At 36.3% G+C, this 24476-nt stretch overlaps 1 protein-coding gene across 3 annotated transcripts in view; it reads right to left on the bottom strand.

Annotated features, from left to right (window-relative positions):
- Positions 1-24476, bottom strand: part of CADM2 (cell adhesion molecule 2) — a 573509-nt gene that overhangs the window by 160467 nt on the left and 388566 nt on the right. For all 3 annotated transcript variants that reach the window (XM_053969852.1, XM_053969854.1, XM_053969853.1), the window contains one exon: positions 8441-8590. In XM_053969852.1, the coding sequence (XP_053825827.1) occupies positions 8441-8590 (150 nt within the window). The remainder of the gene's footprint in view (positions 1-8440; positions 8591-24476) is intronic.

Genomic DNA, 24476 nt, shown 5'->3' with positions numbered 1-24476 from the left:
CCAACGCCACACATTTCTGTCTGGGGAATATCTGAATGTTCCATGATTGTCTTTCCTTTTTAATCATAAATATTCTTATGCTTTTATCCTAAAGCTATTCATTTATATACTGTGATACGCTGTTTCTAAATTTTTGCACTTCAACATTTTCGAATGTTGCCATTTTCCTCCGAGAAGCATAATTTTCACCAGACCTGAAAATATCAGGTGAAAATTCAGTTTTCAAAGACAATTCTTTTTATTCTCCACAGTTCAGCTTTCTTGGATTTAACAATCACTTGTATGACAAAACATTCAGGTTCTGGTTTGTCTGGTGACCCTCTTATTCCTATGACTCCGCTGTACTGAATACACTGTGATATAACAATCAGCATTCTTGCCTGTCACATAGTTTCTCCAAAAAAATAACCTTCACCTTCCCTAAGGAACACTCCTCGCTGTGTTCCTGATTAAAAACAAAATGTCTTTTTTCTGCCTACCTTCACATTTCCTATGATGTACAATGCTGAGCTCCACTGCTCTGGGATCTACCGCTTATCATTTCAAGTGTATTGTCCCGCTTGCCCTTCCCTGCACTCAAATTGTTCCTCGCTATCATTTGCTCTAAGATTTGTCTGAAAAAACCCCAACAAGTTCAGAATTTAATGTAACAGGTCCATTTTCTTCAGAAATCCCAGGAAACTTGGCTCATCCATGTAAACAACAAGTGCAGAGAGTGCAGATATAAGAAATTTCTCCTTGCACCTCAACTTTGCCCCCACCCCAAAAAAAAGGAATTCTCACTCATAAAATATTCTTTGCCATTTAAAACAAAAATAGCCAGCAGCCTGAGTATCATGAAACTTCATTACAGAGTAATCTTAGCAGTGTCATCACAACTACTGCTTCAATTCATCATATAACAATGTATCAGCTTCATTCTCCATTTAGCTTGAGTGCTGGTAAACTCAATTTCTGCACATACCCACACTTCAGCACAATATAATGCAAACTCCTACACTTTCTAACCATCTCTACAATAGGGCCATTTACTCCTTTAATTCTGCTAAGAAATGGAAAAATAAATGCTGTAAGTGGGAGTAGTTCTACTAATTTATTGCAATGAAATAATATTCTAATGCATTGTAATACATTTTTAAAATGTAATTTTCATATTCATGCAGACAATAGCTGTCAAGACATTTTAACAGAATCCTGGTCCCTTTTATCATGTTATCTTTTTTAAGATGCATGAACACAAACATTCCAGGTTTCAAAAGTGGCAACCAGTTTTGAAACCATGGGGTTTAAGGATAAAGTGAGACACTTGATCTCAAAAGCTCTAAGACAGCTTCTTTCTTTCCCCAGAGCAATAAGGAACTACCAACCAAAATGATTTAAGCTTGTTTACTATCCATGACCCAGAGGGAAGCTGTGCTGGGTTTGGTAGGGATGGAATTAATTTTCTTCATAGCAACATGTACGGTGCTGTGCTTTGGGTTCATGACCAAAACAGCGTGGAAACCAGATCAGTGCACTGAATATCACTGAGTAGTGTCCAGGCCTTCTCTGTTTCTCACTCTGCACCCACAGTGGAGGTGGCCAAGAGGTTGGGAAGGTACACAGCCAAGACTGCTGATCCAATCTGACCATAGAATAGTCCATAAATACAGCAATAAAAAACTTGGGAGTTGTTTTCCCTAAGTAGGGATTACTTGGAGAGCGACTGGTTTATCACACTGCTGGTGGGATGGCATGAGTGACTGCCTTTCCATTACTTGGAAATTTTTATTCTTATTTCCTTCTCTTATTAAACTCTTTTAACCTTGATCTGTAAGTTTTTCTTGGTTTTGCCCTTCTGATTCTCTCCCCTACCCCCTTGAAGAAGAGTGAGTGAGAGCAAGAACCCATTGGTAAGAAAGAAAATTGCAGCTGAACAACTTAACCCAGGTTATCTGTTCCTATATGTCATACTGTGGGTCGCAAGGAAAGATAAGAGCTGCCTACTGATATTTGTCTGGCATAGCTGTGAAATCAACAGATCTGACCGACAGGAAAAGATGTTCTTAACTACATATCTTGGAATGACTACTCTAGAAGATTTTTATGGAAAGTTCATTGTGAAAATTGTATTTCTACTGCATACTTTTTTTTTTTTGTTAAGTGCTAGAAACTTCCGAAATATTATAAAGCATTTGCAGACTATTGCTATTCAGGTCAGGGAGAAAAAAAGAAGATAAAATCCTGTTCCTCTTCACTAACTTCTCCCAAACTTATCTGGCTGTAAAATAATCCTTCAATAATTATCTGTATAGTTTTCTTGCATTTTTCCCATTGCTTTAGGTTGACTACAAGGTATTCTCTCCTTGAAAGAGTCTATTAAACTCTAAGTAACAGTGAATCTAATTTATATGTGTACCCTAGGATGGGGTTAAGCTTGGTCATCATCTCCTGTCTGATACCATCTCCACTCAATTATGTAACAGGAAACAGAGCATGTGAAGGTGGAGACTTAAGTCCATTCATCATTGCTACTCAATTTCACATTGCCTAAATGCTAATGCTCTCCATCCTCCCAACAATACAGCCTGTCTGCTTCCCTGTCTTGCATAACTAATTTAAACCATCTATGTTCTACTTTCCTTTCTACTGCAAAAAGAAGCATTATTTTCTCTGCTTCTCTGACTCATGTTCTGTACAAGCCTATTCCTTTTGTCTACACACTCACTTACATCTTAAATTCAACTGCTTACTAGAATCATTAAATGTCTACAAGAGGTAAGTTCACGATTTCTCCCCAGTCAGAAATATCCTGAAATTATTTTTGTAACTCACAAGTACCTCTGCTTGTTTATGCAGATTAGAATCTGAGGCTGAATCACCAGAGAATGGCATAGATTTGGTTTATACTTAAATTCAATAGCTGGAGCCTGGCTGCCACAAAACAAGTCAAAGAATAAATACAGCTGTCTAGGATGGAGTTCAGTATCTATAACATCAAAAAGACTGGATTTTCATACCTGAAAGGACCAGCCTTTTGGGTGGCAGTTCAATCACCATTTTAGTGTTACAGTAAAAACAATTCTCTGCACTAATGAATCGTTCTAAAGTGACACACATGACACTGGAATTAAAATCCCATTCACTGTACACAGTGAATTTCCATCTCCCTCTAAATATCTTTCTATTGAGAAAGAAAAATGTCAGGAGTTGTTTTTATGGAGCTGATAGCACATCCCAACAGCCACGATGGTTTGATTAGAGACGTGGCCTAACCCACAGGCAAGTTCCAACACAGTATAGCCACCCCTGAGAGGGAGCAAATGCTGAACCTCACGGGTTGCTGCTGTACCCAAACATGTTCCCAAGATCACCTGAGGCACTGTGCCTATCAGGGAAGCTCTCGAGGGCTTTACAAAATCAGTGGCCTCTCACAACCCTTGCCTAGTGCACCACTATCTCGGAAAGGTATTGAGATGATAGGGAGCTACGTAAATGCCAAGCACTCTTACACGTGGAAAATCAAAGGTCATCTAAAGAAACATATTCTGCTGCTGAGAGATGAATAATTCTGAGGCTGGAATATCCTTTCTAATTTTTCAGCAAGACATGAAAGTGCCACTACTTGATGAAAGCACAGGGGACATGTCCCCACCTATGATTAGCATCAGGCACATGTCTCATCAAAATCTGTGTCAGTTTGTGGCAAACTTATCATGGTCAATGTCAACACACCCTTGTTTCACTATCAAGAGACCTGAAGACTTCCCTGTTAAGGTGGAAAGCAAGTATTTTACACGTGCACTTGCCTGACTGAGCAAAACTGTTAGGTCTGTACACACCAGGTAAAGATTCTCTTCCTTTTGATAGTCTGATTACACATTTTTATATTGAGGAGATTAAACACCTTTGATAGCAACAGCCATTGTTCAGTTGTACACTCCTCCTTTACAACTCAATATCCTGCTACACATTTATCTATATTCCCTACTGAATGGGAACATGAGAAGATGGCTGCTATAGTAAGTTGCATAAAGGTTCTTTTCAGTCTTCTCTTTATCAAATATCTCTGTGTTTCCATGCTATGGCCTTTTTCTTATAGCTCTGCATTCATATTTATGTCTCTCTGCATTTATTGCCCTCTCAAAATCCTTAAGAAGTGACACCAGTGAAGATTAACTAAAATAACCTATATTAATTTAAAATAATATCTGCCAGTTCTACACTGTTGCACATTGTGCTTCTTCCAAAGGCAGCTATGCAATTATAGGTACTTGGGTGCATAAAGTGATACGGAGGTTTCTATGGCAATTATTCATTTTAATTGAAAATTGTGCAGGGAAAGACTCATTTCAAGTGCAGCACGCGATTTGCATTTGTTTCCAGAGAATCTGGACTTCCTTAGGGTGAGTTGTGAATTCCTATTTTTTGGGAAAACACAATCTTTAAAATTCTCTTGGGGGAGTAGGGGGTCAGAGACCAAGGTAAGGTTGTTAAGCTTATTAACATTTAGAAGCATGTATCCACTTATTCAGTACAGTATTTTTTACTGTCTGGTAAAGATTTGATGTTTTCAATGAAAGAGAAAGAATTAAAAATATAATTGATACACAATGCCCTTGAATCTCTGAGGTAGACGAACCAGAAAAAGACAGAAGTACCAAAAAGGACAGCAAGGAGACAGACAGATCATCTGTGAGATCAAGTCCACCAGACCAAACATTTCTATTTTCATATATTTTAGCTACTCTGTGTTAGAATAATAATGAAGACAAAGTTATTTCAGATCTTAATATATTTTAATGTCAAAGAAAGAGTTGGAGGGAAGCAACAGTTTCACCTTTGTAAGATAATAAAAAAAAGCTGTAACTTAATTTCCTGTAGGAAAATAGGATTTCTTTATCCTCCCTATTCCAATCACCACAATGAGTCAAACACATTTTAGGCCTAAATTTACAATGAAAACAAAGTAGATGTACTGCAAGTGATGAAGACCTGGAAACAACCTCTGAACTGTAATTTCACATTCACTAAATTCAGTGTTGCCTTTTCTGTAACGAGGCTTGCCTGATTTTTTGTCTATATCATTTTAAGGCTGTATAGACCAAGTGCCAGAAATGTCCCAAGTTAAAAATAGTTCTTGTTTCCTTCATAAATAATAAATAAATATTAATTTGATGTGAAGGTTGGGGGTGGAAGTTATTTGTTACCAGCCACACAATCCTCCCAACAACAAAAAAAAAAAAAAAAAAAAAAAAAAAAAAAAAAAAAAAAAAAACCTCTTAGAAAGAGGTGGCCAAAGCAGTATGTGAAGGGAAGCAGAAGAGTAATGATTGCATCACCGTTCAGAAGAATGCAAAATTACATGAGTGTGATTTTCATAATATATGTGTCATCCATTTTTAATACACTGGAGACTAATAGTTAACCCCTTGTGGAAAGGCACAGGAATTTGAAGGGCACATTTCTTCCAGGTTACTGACTCTTCTTTCCTTTTCCACCAGAAGTTCTATTTTGGTCAGAAAACAGCTTTGCAAGACAGAGGAACCAACTTGCTTGAGAAAGGAGCACGAGCATGGAAGGGATCTCGCCAAGGACAATCCAGCAAGGGAGAGCTTTTCACTGCATGGAGAATTTCCTCTATTTTTGGCACCTGTTCTGCCATATAGTGGTGGCACTAAGGTCTATGGTTGGACTTGATGAGATCTTAAAGGCCTTTTCTAACCTTAATTATTATATATACTGGCAGCTTTCACCTCCTTCATATTCTGCTGGACTCTCAACCCTCTTTTGACACTTACATGCATTCTTTCATTTTACTATTTGACTCTTTCATAATTATTAAAATATATAGCTATCAAAAAAAAAAAAAAAGGTTTCTTAAAGTTGTTTTATACTTACAGACATGAAAGAAATACACTCTCATTCCTACGTGTGCCAGTCATATAAATAGAAAATAACCTATTAAGGGGGAAGTATAGTTCAAAGTAAGCAAATTTGATTTATTTCTGAACATGGCAACACTCAGAGTTACTCAGCTCTGATGCATATAAAGGCTGCTGGTGATGCTGCTTGTCTAAGCTTCTGTTTTCCACACAGCATATAACTCTATAGCTATTCAAGCTTCCATTAATTTTCAGGGTTTGAGAAACACAGCTATTAAAAAGCAATGTTCATGGTGTTGAAAGGACAAGTAAGACCTGGAGGTTGGTTTTGGCTAACAGGTTTGAATAGACTCTGGCAGAGGCACTGCTGGCAATAAATTAAATGCAATGACTGGTTCAAGTAGAAAGCTGCTTTTTTATTGCCAAATGGTATGCCTGGCTGGGAGAAGTGGGAAATGAAGAAAGAAAAAATGGGGAAGCCTTTACAGTTTCACTTGCCATCATTTCCTGACAAAACCACTAATAAATATCTCTCTCCATTTTGGCTCAATAATGCAACCATCAAAAGCGTGTGAAGGAAATATCTTTCTTACTTACAGGAACCCATACATATACAAACAGGAAAAATTGCCAGTGAAAGCTGTAACTTTACTTTCAGGAGTGGCAGAATGTTTTCCATGCAGGAATTGGAAGTACTGCTCACCCCTCAGTATACTTGAGACTGGAAATATCACACAGAGTGCACACCGCTGCTGACATAAGACTTAATATCCCCAACTAAAGGATCTGAAGTTTTTCTTCACCACATGAAGGCATTTCCATGTGTAATAGATGCAGAGTAATTCCCCCATAAAATTAATCATCAAATATTCCTTCAAGTCTTGGGACAAGCTAAAAGTTCAATAAAGACTGTGGTCCCTTAAATTCACACACTTGAGCTCTGCACATTTCCTGTGGGTAACATAAATTGCTTCTAGTACTTACTACTCTGCATGCCATTCAAATTCTGTTGGTTTAATTCATTATATTCAAAACTAATACAAACTTCAATTATTTGTTGTAAAAGTAGAGATTTTGCTAAAGCACACAGAAAATTCAATTCACACCAAAATGGCTACAATGCTCAAATTAATGTATTTGCAGTCCTCACATGTCTTTCTCAGCATGCTTTAAAATGTCACTTATTTTATAAAAGATATAGATTTTCTGAGTATTGATGTGCCCTATCAACAGAAAGGTGTCTCTGCTTTTAGTTTTGCAGACGTTACCTACCCACCCCAAATCACTAATGATTACAGCTAAAATGAAGGGGTGCATGTGGGCAAAGGTGACAGCACAGGACTTACAGCTGGAAAGTTTGCTCTCATCTTCAATCCTACATTCAAAAGGTACTTATGATTTCAAAGAAATTGCAAATCAAATGATTACACGCTACAGGAAATTAGATAAAAGAGAAAGGAACCACTTCAACACCATCAAGAGATTCTATTCAGCTATTATATTAATAGTAAAAAAAACCCATATTTTGATTACAGCTTCTGCAGGTATAAAATGAAAGGTTTTAGATTCTCTTTTATTGAAGTGCACAGATCCACAAAGTGTTTTCAGTCCTACAAGGTGTTTTAAACTCTTGTAATCATTCAGCAAAGCATTTGGACAGCAGTTCTTTAATTTTGAGCAGAGTAATAACTGCACTTGTTAAAATATGTTCTAGAGTATGTAGCACCTTTCAAAATAAATTCAAGCACCAGAATTAACTGAACTGTACCACTGAAATCAGCACCAAAGCTTCTACATTTTTTAAAGCCAAGTGATGAATTTATTACTCCTAACTTTAATTTCTTTACAGAATCTACTGCAATCTTTACATGAATGCTCTATTATGTAAAATGCAAAGCTTTTTCCCTTCAATTCAATGTCTACAAATATATAGCACTTCAAAATAATGTCCTTATTTTTGTAAGGAATGGATGTTTTCTGGTCTTTTGTTCTTCACTAATTTAACTAAAATGTAAAAAAATCTGTGCATGGAAACATTGGAAACATCTGGACACAAAATCCAAGCATTTTTCTTAGCTGTTAAGAACAGCTACCACAGCAACTGTGCATTGCACCAACAACCAGACTGCTGTACACTAGTGGCAAACAGTAGGATTATATACATAAATGTAAAAACATATAGAATATAAATTTATGCATACACACTAATAAAAACAAGTCACAAGTTTTATGGGCTAGCACTTCTCTTGCCACTCATAAATGCTCTTCCAATGTAATTTTCAACAATGTAAAATTATCTTAAAATAAACCTTTCAATGCACATTATCTTAAAATAAGCCTTTCAAATTCTATTCCTTTTCTTTAATAATTTAAATATAATATAATGTGCAAGAGAGTATTCCAGTGAAGCCCAGAAAAAAAAAAATTAAAAATCACATAATCATTATAATGGAAGACATCTATTCCTAGAATATATGGGAAATACATTCACATCAGAGTATTAAAGAGAAATGATTTTAAGCATTTCTTTCTTATAAAAAAACAGTGCAGAAGCATGAGTTCAGGAAACAATTTACCTTTCTTGTCATCGAAGTACAGTGTCTGTTGAGCTGGATTTGACCACTGGAGGGAGGTGTTATCATTTTGATCGACCCTGCAGGTCAAATTTGCTGTTCCACCTTCAACAACTGTGACGTTCTGTGTGAGTGGGAACTGCCCTTGGCTGCCTGAGGAGGGAGGGAAGGGATGCAGAAAGGAAGAGAACAAGAGAAAAAAAAAAAAAGACAATATTTAAGTTGCAGGATTGAATTTATTGCAGCAGCTTCCCACAGATGATAGACCCGGAATTCAATGTGATCTAGTCTGACCAAAGAAAGATAGTACAATAATTTTTTTAAAACTACATTTACAATATATTCTCTGTATCCGAGAAACAGCTGGATGGATTTAGAAATAAGAGTTCCCCCCCTCTTTTTCCCCCTCTATGAGTCATATTATTTAGTTCCAATGAAATACTCAGCATTTTTGTCTCCTCAGACATACCAAAGACAACTCAGTGCAGGCAATACAGTTAAATCATTGTTGAAAACATCACTGAGAGCATAACATAAAAATCCAGAGAGTTTTTAACAGAGAAGGATGGGTCGACCTTGACTCCCTGTTTCTTTTCTATACATTTTAAAGGCCTCTCAGGATGTTGCTTTCTCTATCAGGTTTGCAAAGTTGTTGGAGAGCAAACGTAGTGTGAATCTAACACTTGCTGCATGCTCTGTTGGGGGAATATGACCTGAACTCATATGAAAATGGAAGAGGTGATGTAGTAGGTCTCTTTCACATCTGTGATTCTATCCCAAAGCATTATCAATCACATTAAGTGCTTGCTGAAAAGTCACTGGGAAGTTTTCCAAATGCCTCTACACAATACAGGAGCAGTATCAGTCAGGTTCTTGAATCACAAGCATTTCCAATGGCATAGTTAGACTAAAGTGTTTATGTAGTGTTATAGCACACCCCTTGTCAAACAGCACAACGCATTCTGACAAAAATGACTGCAAGAAGGGAGCACAAAAAAAACCCATGGAAGTAGATTTTAACATGCGTGGGGAAAGAAAAAACTCTTCACTGATAAGCAAGACACTTCATTGAACATATGATTGTTATCTAGGAGATATATTATTTATTTAAGGGTACAATGCAAAAGAAAGACAACCTAATACTCCATATGAAATATATGCTTCTTTCTTCTCCTGCTTTTATAGAGGTTCTATTAAAAGAAACACTGAAGGGTAGGTAGAGATGCTTGCATAAGAAGTGTAATGCCAAGATTGACACTCAAGTGGGATGTGTCAGAAATTAAAAACCTCTCTACAGTCTTACAGGAGGGAACAAGCTCATAGATGTGTCACAAGCCCATAATATATACAATATCCATTGATGATACAATACAAAATCATAAACCCAGCATAAAACCTTCAGAGAAATATCCTGTTTTAGTGGCTCTCATCAGACTTGTTCTCAGCTAAGTTAAACTGAGGCCTGTCTTCTATACAAAAGCATGATAATATGAAAATCTATTATCTAGGATACAGGTTTGCAGATGACCAGAGTAAAGAAGTACTAAATAAAAGATTAACTGAACTTATATTTGACCTACTGATATTGCACAAAACAGAATTCTAGCCAGATTTTGATTTCCCTATGTAAAATGATCCCAATGGCCTCAGACATGGAACAAAATCACCCACATCCGTGAAATAAATAAAGTATTTCCATCAAAATGTAGATCTGAATAACTGGTATAATTTTTGTAATGATATCAACCACAGCTGTCTAACGATCAAGATTTACCATGTACTGATATTTACTCTAAGTGGGTATTTACTATCAACAGGATAACAGATATTGGTAAAAAAAAAATTAGGAATACTAAAAATACCATAGCTAATTTAAATGCTGCAAATAATAAATGCCAAAATTCTCATGACATTCTCTGTATCTGACACTTCATTAATCAAACCCTGCTTCTTGAAAACCACACATTGAGAAATATATGATGAGAGAAAAATCATAAACAAGGATGGAAAAAAAACCAGAAAAGATTTGTAATTTCCTTCCATTTCTCCTCTTTCAATTTCAATGTGTCAAGGAACTTCAAGATATTGCATAAATTGCTTATCATTTAAATTAGAATTTTTTAAATCCAGAAAAATGCACACAGCCTGTTATTACTTCCACTAAATTGCAGTCAACTTACCAAGGAAATCACCTTCTAAAGTATGAGCTGTGAATAGGAGGCTATGTGGGCTAAAACACTTTTTGCCTAGAAGAAACATTAAACAGAACCTAGGGCCAGAGATTAGCACAGTGAAATCTGTCACTTACATTAAGAATTGGAATGGGAGGTAGTTTAATAAAGAACCTGCTGCAATGATTCAGGACCCTATTAAAACAGATTAGGAGATCTCCCCATAATTATCCTGCATTCTCTGTCTGATATTACAGCTCTTATCATGAAGGTGTCAGTGTATGTGCACTCTATCATTTGTTAACCACTGCCGAGTCACAGACTCATCTCTGGTCAAGAAGCAAACTATTCTGGTCAACCATACAAATGGAAACTATAGATGCCATAACATGAATAGGTCAGAAGAATTTTCTTTTTTCTGACCAACCTAGTGACTGCTGATGATTTGGAAACAAGAATTAATTTAGAATATAAAAATAAGACCAAAATGTTTGTCTTATCTCTTGCCAGCAGAGAATCTTTATGGTTCTGGAGAAGGTGCACAGAGCTTCATGGGAAGACTGGACTGGAGAAAGAGGTACAGAGAAAATGAGAGAAAATCTAATATGGAAAATAGCCTGAATAGAAAGGAGGGAGCTTTTGCAGGACAGAGAAAACTATATAAAGCAAGTCCAAATGAATGGATACTGCACTCCTCTTAAGGAAGACAAAAAATATTAGCAAGTGATGGAAAAACTAAGACAAAGAAAAATTTACGAGATTTTCTTTATTATTTGCATCTAACTTGAGATACTGAAGTAGGGCTGGAAGGAGAGGAGAAGGTTGTAAAGCCCTATAGGAAACAGGTGAACACTAAAGAAAGCATCAACATCCTGCCCTTTTACTGCAGTAAAAGTGTCAAAGTGGTTTATGCTACTAGAGTCCCCTCCTGGTTCTTGAGGATCTGACAATATTTTGTGGGAGAGGCCTTGTTTCTGTTAATGTCCCCTAACAAAAGCATTCCATCTTGAGTTAACAAGTCCAGTAATGGAAAATTTAGTGGACCTTTCAGTAACTTTTTTCAGAGAGTAAAAGCCATCATTGTTCAAACAAAACCACAAAATCTACTTCTGCTCTGAATTTGTCTTGCTGTAGCACCCAGCTTCCACTGGCTCTTGTATCTTTTTTACTGCTCTGAAGAGCCCTCTCTTATCAAATTTCTCTTGCAGATACTTAGAGACTATGATCATATCACCCATTAACCTTCGTTTTGATAATCTAAATAACTTGAGCTCTTAAGTCTTTCTGCAGAAATCTCATTTTTCTAATCCTTTAATTAGTCTGTGCCTCTTCTCTGTGCCCTCTTCCATGTGTCCTCTCCTTTCTGAAGTGTGCAGCCCAGACGTGGAAGCCCCCCTGCAGCAGTCACAGAAGGCAGAAATACAAAGGTGATGCCACTTCTCTGCCAGTTTTCAGTATTATTGTTTGCACACTTAACTAAAAGTGTCCCTTGGCCCTGTGGTCAGACCCAGGTGTGGCTGAAGGTTCACCATGGGGCTGGTATTTTTCCTCAGACACCCTTCCAGTTCTCTTCACTGCACTGAACACAGCTTTTTAGGTAAGTTCAGTAGAATTTATTTCCTACTTTACTATTAACTGAAGTGATTGACAGGTATAATTGAGCTAATGAATATGACAGTGATGCTGACCATCCTAAAGACAGGGCTGCCCATCCAGCTTTCTTTCTATCCTGCCAGCAAATGGCTGGGAATGAATGACATTGCTAACCTCCACCAGCAGGTCAAGTCAATCAAACACATAAATATACATATATCCACTACAGTCTGTAAAATTACATTCTGTTCCAAAATCAAATCTAGAGGGAGGACAAAAAATTTTAATGCCTGTATGGAATACAGTAATAAAGTGTTAAAAAAAAAAAATACTGACGGCCCACATTAATAATTCCCTTGCATCTGAAAAGGAAAAACTACACGGTTATGCAAAGGTAAATTACAACAGCAGTGATATTACTGCAGAAAAGAGGCTGTGTCAAGGCATCAGTGTCATCATGTTGTATCCCAGCCCCCCTGCTCATTTTAGAAGCTTTGTTAGCAACATTATTTCAACTTTTTGGACTAGACAGAGCTATGGTTAAGTATATTCTACCACAGGTTGTTTTTGCAATGCTTTGTGGAGGACCAGTACTCGTATCTCATTAGCCACAAGCTGTTTCCTGTCAAGAAAGGCTTTTTTTTTTTTTTTTTTTTTTTTTTTTTTCTTCTTCCCACCCAGAAATCATGGCTAAACTGCTTTTACATTTAACACTGATTTTTTTATCTTGGTATGAAACAAGTCTATGTAGAATAATTATCATTTGGCCCAGTTTGTAAACATTCATCATGTGAGTTTACCTCATGTTTTTTTGTTTATACTTGGGTTAGTTTTTTTTTTTTTTCTTTTTTTTTATTACTTTTTGCAATTACAATGAGAGCTCTTTAATGAGTTTAACACTCCCACTTGATGCTTAGGTGATACATTCTAATCAATTTACCAGGCTAATTATAAATGTGACTAGGTGGCTGTAAGCACTGAGAAAACATAATTTTCACTTTAGTTTTGTTTCTGCAAAGGTCCCTTTTTGTAAAGTAAACAGTTATGTCACAAATTAAGAGCATTTCACAGTATCAGGGCAGCAAGCTTTGCCCCTCTGTATCAGAAAGGCACAAAAAGAAATGGTTTTAGTTAGAGAGGATGGCCTGGAAAAGAGGTGAGACAGACAGCAGTGAATTATCATTGTTTTCCCACATTGGTTCTACTTTTGAGAGCCTGGCTGACCAGTGTCCCCGTGAGGTAAATTAAGTTTATCAGCATGTAAGAGGAAAAAAGTAGAGTCTAAAGTTTTATAGCAGAGATTTATCCTTTTCAGTCTTGCATGGAACCACAAAGCCATGGCTTTTTATTTGACACCTCTATAGCATGGTGTCAGCCAAAACCAGAACCCATAAAAAATGCAAAGGCTTAGCAGAGGAAATTAAAAAAAAAAGCCCTAACTTGAGCAAATTATTTTTCAAAACAGCCTGATTTTTAATGCTGATTTTAACAGGACCAGGCCCTAAAAACAAAGTATTTGGGTGTGAGAGAAAGCAGCTTACTACTTCAAATAGCAGCTTGCATGTGTAGGGAGACTATATTAATTTTGGCCTTCTTTCTTAGTAAAGAAACTGAAGCATTAGGGGGAAAAAAAACCATTATGATGAAATATCTAATATACTGAATCACTTTCCTGGCTTTCTTACTTAATTTATATATGAAATAATGCAAACATCTCTCCAAGGAGACAAAGTGTTATTAGCTTGTCTTTACCTAATTTAAAGAGCAATGATATTGTGAACTGCATATCAGCAGGAATAAACAGAGATCTTCATTACTGTGCAACTGTGGGTTTCTTCTGACTTTGCAATGGGAACGAATCTGCTTCTCTATTTTGTCAGCATGGAAACCAGATTGAAGGTTCATGCCCTGGAAATTCTGAAGGAAGAAACTACGCAAGTTGTTGCCTTTACTATTTTTAATTTTTTTTTTAGAACAGTCCTTAAGACTGTGGTAAAAATATCGATGGCAGATTAAAAAAGACAGTTTAACACCTGATGCACAACTACCTGCTTTGCTTTATTCTAAAAAAAAATACAGCAATGTGCCTGAATGTTAATCTGCATTCACACAGCATTTTTAAAGAACAAAAGCTTGCCTGAGCATTATTTGATACACAGAGTCCTTGACTGCATGAATTCACCTTTCTTAATTTGCTGTTTTAAATAGCAGTAATTTACTTCTATATCTGGATTGCAAATACTTTTTGAGTTCATGCAGTTATGCTGTTCAGTTTATGTTTAAGTTGTTTGCTTACCGAAGAAACATCATTTAAAAAAAGAAACAAACCAAACCAAACAAACAAAATTGTGTCCTCTAATAACTGTTACATACTCCAGTAACAAAACCTCTTGCAGAGAACACTGGAATTAATGAGAATACTGTAGAAACTTACTACAGAATGACAGGTTTAGTAGAGAGAAGAAATAATGCAGAGACTAACTGTTAACCCCAGACTGTACATTCAAGGTCACTGAGCCTTTTTAAATGTTTCAGCAATACTAAAATAATGCAAAGGCAAAGGACGAGAGTGCAGTCCCTGATTTCAGACTATGAAATTTATGTCTGACAGCAAAAATAGAAAAGGAAGAAGCCACTTCTTCCTTCCTTCACTCCATGTGTTTCAGGTGTATGCTTCGAAACCAACAGGTAACTCAAAATAGAATTAATTTGGACTATATTACAGTGAAAGAGATTGCAGATATAAATTGGAAAAAATACATATTGAAGTAAAATTATTCCACAACAATAAACAGGAAAAAGTATGAGAGAGAATAGGGGAAAAAAAAAAGAAAAAAAATAAAAGGAGGCATAAACAGTGCTGTTTCCTAGGAATCTAGCCTAAGTGCCTATTTTTTACTCTTTTCAGGCTATCACCATGGTATTACTTGCTTTTCAATGGAGAACAGTATCCAGTGATTTTATTCAGTTATTATTTATTCTCTTCCACGACTTCGAGTTCCTGAGGAAGTTGCAAATCCAAACATAATTGAAGTGAACCTCATCTTCCCACAAAAGTTGCAACAAACTGATGAATTTTCTGATTCTCATAATTGTAAATATGGCTTAGAGCTTTGTGCCACTTGTCACTTTAAAGCATTATGCTCAATTCTTTGTGCCTTAACAAACTGAAAAGTCCTTTTTCTCTAAAAGCAGGATAGCGTCCAGTCCTGACAAGAAGAGTAAGGAATTGGACACTTTAATTTCTTTCAGGATCTGGGTCTCATTGTCACCATATTTCTATTCCTAATTTATAATATACACCAAAGAGATCTTTGCTAGTCTCCCAGTTATTCAGAAAGCCAACCACACCTTTTCCCACAATTCTCCCCTATTTCAATCCTGCTTTGAAATACTTTGGGCAAATTATCCAGAGTAATTTCAGAATAAATATAATTTAACATTAATGCTGGGGGAAAATATTTTGAAAAATAATACTTTTATTGAAAATAAGTAATGTGTAAAGAAGATGGAAATTACAAGAAATTACAAAGTAATTAAGAAAATTTTGGCTAGAAGAAAAGATGGACTGATATAATTGGAAATATTAACTTTTCACACAGTATTACAGGAAAACAATTTTTCTTCAGTAAAAACTAAAATATTTTGGTTTTTAATTTTTCAAATCGAACATTCCACTGAAAGGTAATTACATAAAGAAAAAAATGTATCAGTAGATTTGATTCATCTTTTCCCTCCTCATTTTGCTGCACTTTCATGACTTTCTTTCTCTCATTTCTGAAAAATTCTAAATCTATTGGGAAAAAATGCTCTCTTAGGCTTTCCAGCTATTAAGTTCTATAAAGGAAAATATATTTGCATCTCTCTAGGAAAACACTCTTCCCCCTTCCTTCATCCTTAAAGACAAATTCTGGTATTTGAAGTCCAACATGCAGGTAACCCACCTGGCAAGGACTTTCTTATTGTATACCTATTTATCTTTGTTCTCTGACAGACCTTTTTTTCTATCTGAGCAGAACACAACCAAGGTTTAAAATCCTTCCACTTTTAACTTTGCTTCACCAACTTCTGAAATGTCATTCAAAGAGAAGTTAAAAGACAGAGAAGAGGCAGCTACACAAATCAGCTCCAAGTAGTGCTGTTGTTTGAATGTTTGTGATCTCAAAAACCATTCAGAAATCCCCCATAATGCACCATAACTGCACTGCTTATTGTTAGTTATAAACATGCATGGCAAGAGCTCGCTCACCAAATGGAACCTCCTGTGTTTAAATAGAAACCTGAACTTTTCATTGTATTGAACAGCTGAGCAAAAGTTAAAATTAAAATTGTTCTAGGTTTGCCTTTGTATTTGCCACATAGTAGTTTTATTCTGGTTAAAAAATTAGAACTAAACGTGTCTTGTACATATTGACACATATACGCCCACATAGGAGAGGGGAGCAAAGAACAGTAATAAAATTGCTAATAAACTCCAGCTTGTTTCTGTGAATTTAACTTCTTTTTACTTCAGTATATTTTAATTAGACTAGAATAGCACATTTAAACACTGATCTTACCACCCCTGGTTTGGAAACAAATCTGAATAAGAATCACCTGTCAATGCACCAGTACACTAAATAAATCTTTGCTACCTGGCCCTCCAACACTTTTACTTCTCAGTTTGCTTCAGATGACATGCCATCTTCAAAGGTAAATGAAGAAAACAGCAAAGGTGGAGAAAACAGATTTTGATCACAGACTTATCTGTTCTTATTACAATATCACTGGTGTTTTTCAGTGAAATACCCCATAGTTGTAAGTAGTACTGATAAAACTATCCTAGCAGTAAATGGGGATCAATATACAGGAGTCAGATCTTTGAATTCTGTCAAGGGAACAAAATATGGACAAGCTAAACACACTTTCTAAAAAATCCCTTTCATAAATATAAAAACTATTATGGAGAGTTGTGTTTTAACACGCAAAAGAATCGCTGCCTTAAAGGCGGGAAATATGGAGCATGCAGTTTGATCTGAACAGGCACTACCCTTAATGACCTTGTGTTGATCAATACCTAAACACATTCCTGGCCAGCTGGGAATGTTCCCTGAAGAAAGCAGTTCTGATTCTCACAAAGGAAAAGTCAGAATGATTAATAAAGTGCTTTCCACTTGTGATCATCTGTATATTCACAAAGTTTTCACTCCTGATGATTTCACCCATCCTGTCGATATCTACCTTCTTTGATGTTTGACTCTTTTTCTTGTGCAGAGGAGATCACAGCTCTGTTCAAGCTCATGAAAGTTCAAGTATAAAACAACAGTTTTAAAACTGAGTTTGTACTTGATGGGTTGTTTTCCCTTCCCTTGGTTTGCACAATAAAATAAGGCCAGGACTTTGTCTGGAGAATAACTGCTTTATACAATTCTAGCAGCCTTTTTCAGCCAAACTACAAACAACAAAATTACTTAGGCTGACTACACTTTTAGGCATCAGAAGCCAGGCTTGACCTACGGAAATGAAAGGCAGTTTACACCAAAAAAGGATATATATTCCACTCTGCCCTCTCCCCTTGTTGCATCAACACTTGCTCTTTCCCTCTGCTGTGTGTCACAACAAAGAATGGCCCTTTCCCTTCTAAGAACACTATTTGTATTTCAGAATGACAGAGGAGGCTTCTTCCTGTGCAACCTTCTGAGTGAAGAGAATGTTTTCTCAGGTGATTGCTTTTTGCCAAATTTCATCTGGGAACCAGGTGAATTGTTCCTATTAGCAGATATTAGAATATTAGGATTTGATCCTGCTATTCTTTCAAGTACCCGTTTCCCTAATGAGTCTTGCATGCAGATCAGTTGTAGATATGGCTCTAATTTTATGCAATTTAGATATCACTCCATGCAAAACTGCATTAGACTTCGGTGTACTTAGAAATAAAATCACTTATTCTCCTGACTTTCTTTTTTCCTCCCTGTGGTCTATGAAATATCCATTGATATGGCAGTGCTGATCTGCAGCAGTTCTCCCTGCTGACTTAGGCCAGCAAGCTGCTCATGAATCTAGCAGATGTTTCAGTTGTCTAGGCCAATGGAAACCTTATGGACCCTTTTTTCTTCATCCCCTCCCAGGAGCAAATGTTAGTACAGCAGATATCTGGATGTGTGCCATGTAGCAGCAGAGACAGGAAAAAGCTGCTGTGGCTTCGCTGAGCATGGTGCTGTATAATGATTGTATTTTTTTTTCCCAGTCCTCTCTAAGAGCGTTATTTACAAATCTCATGCTCCTCACGTGTAGCTGAACACAAAACTGGGTTCTTTAAAACGTTCCCTAAACTTCCCCTGTTGTGCTATTGAACCTTAACCCTAGGTTAATATACAGATATAAATTAGAAAGATACACTCATATGTTGGTCTTCTCTTTCCCTGCCAATATAAATTCAGAAATGCCTAAATGCAAGTTGCATTCTGCATCATGCCCCCAACAGATTGTACAGAGTGTGACAATGGAAAATATTAAGGGGATTTAGGACAAGAACAATTAAATTTTTTTAAATTTAATTTAAAATATGGAAGAGGTTGCCCAGAGAAGCTGCGGATGCCCTGCCCCTGGAAGTGTTCAAGGCCAGGCTGAGTGGGGCTTTGAGCAACCTGAGATAGTGAAAGGTGTCCCTGCCCAGGGCAGAGAGTTGGAACTGGATGAACTTAAAGGTCCCTTAGAACCCAAACCATTCTGTGTTTCTATGATTCTATGGTAATTTAAAGGGTATTATATTCCTGAATTCTCTAACTGTCCTCAAAAACTGCTTTTTGAAACCTTATTTTTTCATCACTTGACCTCACTTTAGCAGTGGGTGGTAGGAACAGTCTCTTATTCAAAATCTCTAAGTTCTTATTCTAGAATGTGTTTCTTTTTTTTATTTTGACCTTTGGATCCCTTTTATTTGTGAGAATTCAACATGAAGTCTGTCATTTCCAGTTGTCCATGAATAAAAAGCTTCAACCCAAATATCATATTTGCTTGAAATTGTTGCCCTTACTGCTCTTAAAGGTAATAATTTGGTTTAACAATAGGGATCAGCAAAAAAAAAAGAAAAAACAAACAAAAAAACCCAGACACAACAAATTTCTTTATGCATTTATGAAAAATATTTTTAGATATAGGCATTTATTATTCCCCTCACATGAGACAATTAAATTATGACTCCTCAGAAAGTACAAAAAGAGACAGGACAGAGGCACCTATGTAAAGTCAGTGGCAGAACCAGAAACTCAGAAGTGACTTCTGAATTTGCACAAGTAGTATTAGCATTAGCTTCAGTATCATCTGGGCTGAAGCCTTCAACTTTTCTTAAACATAAAAGCCTAATTTCTGTCCAACAGGCTGACACAATAACTTTATTCATCAATTACTTTCAATTAGAAAACTGCATCTTTCTTAGGAGTTTTGTTTTTTGTCTTCCTTAAAATCATATTTAGGTATGTCCTCTTGCACAAAGAATCCCTTACAGATCTGGAATGAGAATCACAGTTAAATTAACTGTATTCAAAAGGCAAAGAATCAAATTAATCAGCTCCATATAAATACCCTCATATCTGTACAGGTAAGTTCAACTTAAAAAAAAAAAAAAGGCTAATCTAAGGAACTACAATAACTCCATAATTTAATTAGTATAAAAATTTTAGTGAATTTTATAAAATGTCATCCACGAGGGCTCTCAACAATAACAGTTTTGCAAAATAATATATTTTTTTTAAATCCACTGAAATGTAAGAAATCAGCAAGTAAATTGATATGTGCATTAAACTAATTTTCTAGGTCAGTGAATCAATGTCAGTAATGGTTGACTAGATTCCTTACTTGGCTGTAAGAATATTTTAGTAGAAGCCTTTTCTATTATAATTTACTGAATTATTATAAAGGTTATTTGGTACCTAACATAATGTTGTCTTCTAGAAAAGAGAACCTCCTGAATTTTACCAGAAAAAATTACATGGCAGAGGAGGATGTTTGATAAAATTTACAAAACTGATATACTAGCTTTAATATAGAGATATTAATCTTTCTTTAAACAGTTACAACACCTACCCTAAGCAGGGAAATATATTTCTCCATTAGGGAAATATAAATGTCAAAGACCATATTTGCATATCAGGGAAGGGCAGGAGAGGGGAGGAGGAGACACAATGACTAACATCTGTTGAACAGATTGAGATAACAAGAGTTTTTCCAGACAGCAGAGTGCATTTCTCAGGTGAAGAAATGAAGGAGCATTACAGTGGATTGATGTGTTTCAAAGTGGAGTAATGCAAGTTAAATGGGAGTTTCTGAGCTAAGGAATTTTAAGGTAAGTTTTGAAAATACATAACATACAACAGCTCTTGAGTTTAGGTCTTCAGAACAAGCATAATAATTTTAGTAACTTTCAAGCACAGCCTGTCCTATATTTGAGTAAAATAAGTCGTGGTTTTTTTTGGTTTTTTTTTTTTTTCCCCCGTAGCTGGTCTTTGTTAGTTTTTTAAACCTACAGAGAAGAAAATGCAACATGCATATTTCTACATCTTGTTGCCTGCTTACATTCAACTAATTTTTTCCTTTCAGTTTGCACAAAGCATCTCATTCTTGGCATTCTTCCACAGAGCTATCAGAATCCCTGCTTGAAACACCATATATGAGAGGAAGGCAAGAGAACTGATCCCATTCACCAAGTGCCTTTGTTTTGAGTATCAAGATTTCTGTATTCTCAAGACCGTGCACTTGTTTATGAACACTGACAAAGCAAAAGAGCAAGTGCTTAGAACACAATGTGCTTTATTAACACTTGCTACTGCAAATTTTATACCCACACACAGCTATGTGCTTGTAGAGGCAGACTCATTTGCAGCCATTGCAGAGTAAAACTGCTTTTGTTGTGGAGTAGTTAGGCGAGATGATAAAGATTTGGAAACATGTTCTACTTGGAAAGGGGAGCTGATGATGTAGTGGGGATTTTCTGTGATGAAGCTGTACAGTTTAAAAAGAGTGCACAAAGTTCTACACCTCTGAGCACAGAGCACATCAAACAGCAGAAAGGGTGACTTTGCCCATGATTCAAATCTGTTCTCAGTCAATACTCAGGCTCGAGGCATCTATCACACTTGGACTCTTCAGCACTGTAGTACAGTGCTTAGTGCTTTCTCTTCAAAACAGGCAGTGCAAAGTGGCCACAGGACAAGTCCTACAAGGGTCCATTTAGACTGCTTCTCCATTTCTGACCTAGAGAAAGCACAGCTATCTCCACACTATATCCCAATTCACAATGTAACCACCACTTTTACTAATCTTCCTGAGTTTCTTTCACAGAACCACAAGGAAAAAAAAAAACAAAAAACATATCAACTAAATGACTGAGGCAAGTTAAATTCTATCACCAGTGTATATCTTCTATATCTCTCCTTTGGGCCAGGCAGCTATGGAATAGACAACTGCACTGTCCTCTGCAACATCATTATATTGCTTTTTTAATCTTAATTTCAATAGCTATGTATCCCCCACTTTGAGAAGGTACAGAAAATCCATAACAAATTCTTTCCAAACCCTTAGTAAAAACCTAGCTTTCAAGTGCTGTTTTACTCACTTTTAGATGTTGCTCCTTCTGCTTGACTCTGAGAATCAAAGGAACAGAAAGAATGATAGCAGTGAAGACATCTTTTACTATCATGCACTGTATAAAAAGCCTGAGTGAGTTCTCCTGAGCCCCATGGAATTACAGGCTATTACATGCACTTATACATCTTTCTTATAACATTTGTTGGACTTTCCATTCTTCAATCCTCCCAGAATGATGAACATGGATTTATCAGCACAGTAATGCCAACATGAGTCAAAAGTTAGAAGTGTTGCTTGCTGTAAAATAATCCACATCTAAAAAAACCCAGGAGCATAAAAGAAAAGTTGATATTCTCAATTAATTTGACATGTAATTAAATCATGTCTAATTTAGACATCCTCCCACTTAGAATTTACTTTCAGCCATGGAAAGCAGTTGCCTTGGAGCCTTTTGTCAAGCATGCTCCTCCTGTATGAGAGATTGGATTGGTAAATCTACCTTCCTCTGTCACTGGCAGTAGAGTCAGTAATATCTCTGCTGCTTCCCTCCAGATGCTTATTTCCCTTGCCAAATGCTGCTTCCCTGAGCCTGTGTGCTTCTGTACCACTTCAGCTGTCAGACTGGCCAGACCCTGAACTGAATCTGTGAAATGATTGGATTTCAGCTATCCCAGGCTGGATGGCAGACAGCTGAATCAGTGCAACCCAGGTCATGAGGATTGGGAAGAACTTCTCTTATATCAGCTTGTAAGAAAGAAAATCATTACTGAACCACAAAGCTGTAATTTCTTGTGTGCAGGAAACACACAAGATGTGTTTATATGCAAACAGATGCATGGGGCTGAATAACAAAGCAGTAGGATTACAAAAGATGAGTCAAAACTTGGCCAGAGCTCTCTTAAATATTACACTAAGTTCACTTACAGAAACAACTTACAATAACATTTCAAAAAGGGAGTTTACATATTTAAAAGACCACGAATAATTGGTTGGCTTCAGTTTAACATAATTCTGGTTCTGTGTTTTCACGGAAAAAAAAATAAACAAGGTAACTATTATGATCTCCACGCCAACATTGCAGAGTCTGTTTCACTGAAAGACTCTAACATTATTTACACTGCTTCTGGGCAATTATTTCAAAATAATAAATTCACTGTAGCTAGAGCATCTCATTCCCCATGCATAGAAACTTAATTTTCTAGCAGCATATACAGGTTCTTAGAAGATGCCCTCTGTAAAAATAGCTCTTAATGGCTTTGTGTTGGGATAAGAGGGGAATAATAAAAAAAACCCAAAAAACTAGACCCCTCCTTAGATTTTCAGTAAGAACCATTTATATATAGTTCTTGTAGACTTGCACTAGACCATAAAGAGTATTTTCTTTTTATTCACTTTACTTTAAAACAGGTAGTACAGGTCGATCCAAAAATATTATAAAGAAAAAAAATCTTTAAAGCAAATGAATCTGCTCCAAGAAAGGATGAAAATAAGGAGGAAAACCAACCACTAAAATTATGATTTTTGATTTGCATAAATATTTCCAATTTTTTATGCAGTGCCATTTGGGAAAAAAAAATATAACCCAGCAATTCTGAGACCTGGAGCTTTAATTAAGAAAACAAATGTAACACCAAACAACATGAAACTTGTCACAGAGCAGCAAGACATAAGAATTTTGTTTTTCAGATACAAATGAAAATGTGAAAGAAAGGACTGTATGTTATAATACTGCTGCAATCTGATTCTTCTGTTCCAAAAGGCACATCAAATGCACTAAGATGCTGGTACAAGGGCAAGGAAAAGTCCAAAAGTTCCATCCCAGTCTATATTTAAGAACTTGTACAATGATACAGAAAACTCACTTGCTTTTGACTGCTCTAACTACTGATGTTACAAATACTCTTGCTTCAGGCTTCATATACAGAAGGCCAGCATCATGGGGAAGAAGGAAAAGAAAAACAAACAAAAAATCAACAAAACCAGCAACCCCACTCACTCCCCAAAGCAATATCACATTTGTTTGGACATGGGAAGCTCTGTTGCAATAAATTGGAACAAAATGTATGGTGAACCCAGTGATTGCAGAAAGCCCTTGGAGCCCATGCAGCACACTCTGCATGAATAAATGCAAACACAGGTATTATTGCAAGAGAGAGATTAAATCAAATTTTTGCTCCAAAATTACAGAAACCATAGACACTTCATGAAATAGGTCACGACATCTCACGACATCTGTTCCAACACAGTTACACAGTGAGAAGCTGACTCCCCCTCACTGCTACAAGCAACATTTTCTAGCTCAGCCAGACAAGAAAGTTAGACAAGTAAGTAAATTTCTTATCTGTTCTCCCTCATATACTTACAGATGAGTTGGCCAAAAGTATTAAAATAGCAAATGGAGGTAAAAAGTAGAAGGTAGCTTTTCTAGTGTGACTGTGCTATTAAAGATGAGGTAGAAAAGCTATACTCGTTCTCTGAGCAAACACATTCCTAAAAAGTCAGAAAAAAACTTTTCTGGTGTGTGATGACACACGGATTCCTGACTACAGAAGAAAAGTCAAAAGGATGGTAAAAAGCTTTCTCTACTCCATTCCCCATCTTGAATTTATGGTGTATTTGTAGGCTTCATTTAATATCATTAAAATAGCCACAAATCCACATTATGTTAAAAAAAGCCCCAAACTTTACAGCTTTAAAATGCAGAGAGAAGC

The sequence above is a fragment of the Vidua macroura genome, chromosome 2 (genome assembly GCF_024509145.1).
Source record: "Vidua macroura isolate BioBank_ID:100142 chromosome 2, ASM2450914v1, whole genome shotgun sequence".
NCBI lineage: Eukaryota > Metazoa > Chordata > Aves > Passeriformes > Viduidae > Vidua > Vidua macroura.
This window is presented reverse-complemented; position numbering and strand designations above follow the sequence as displayed.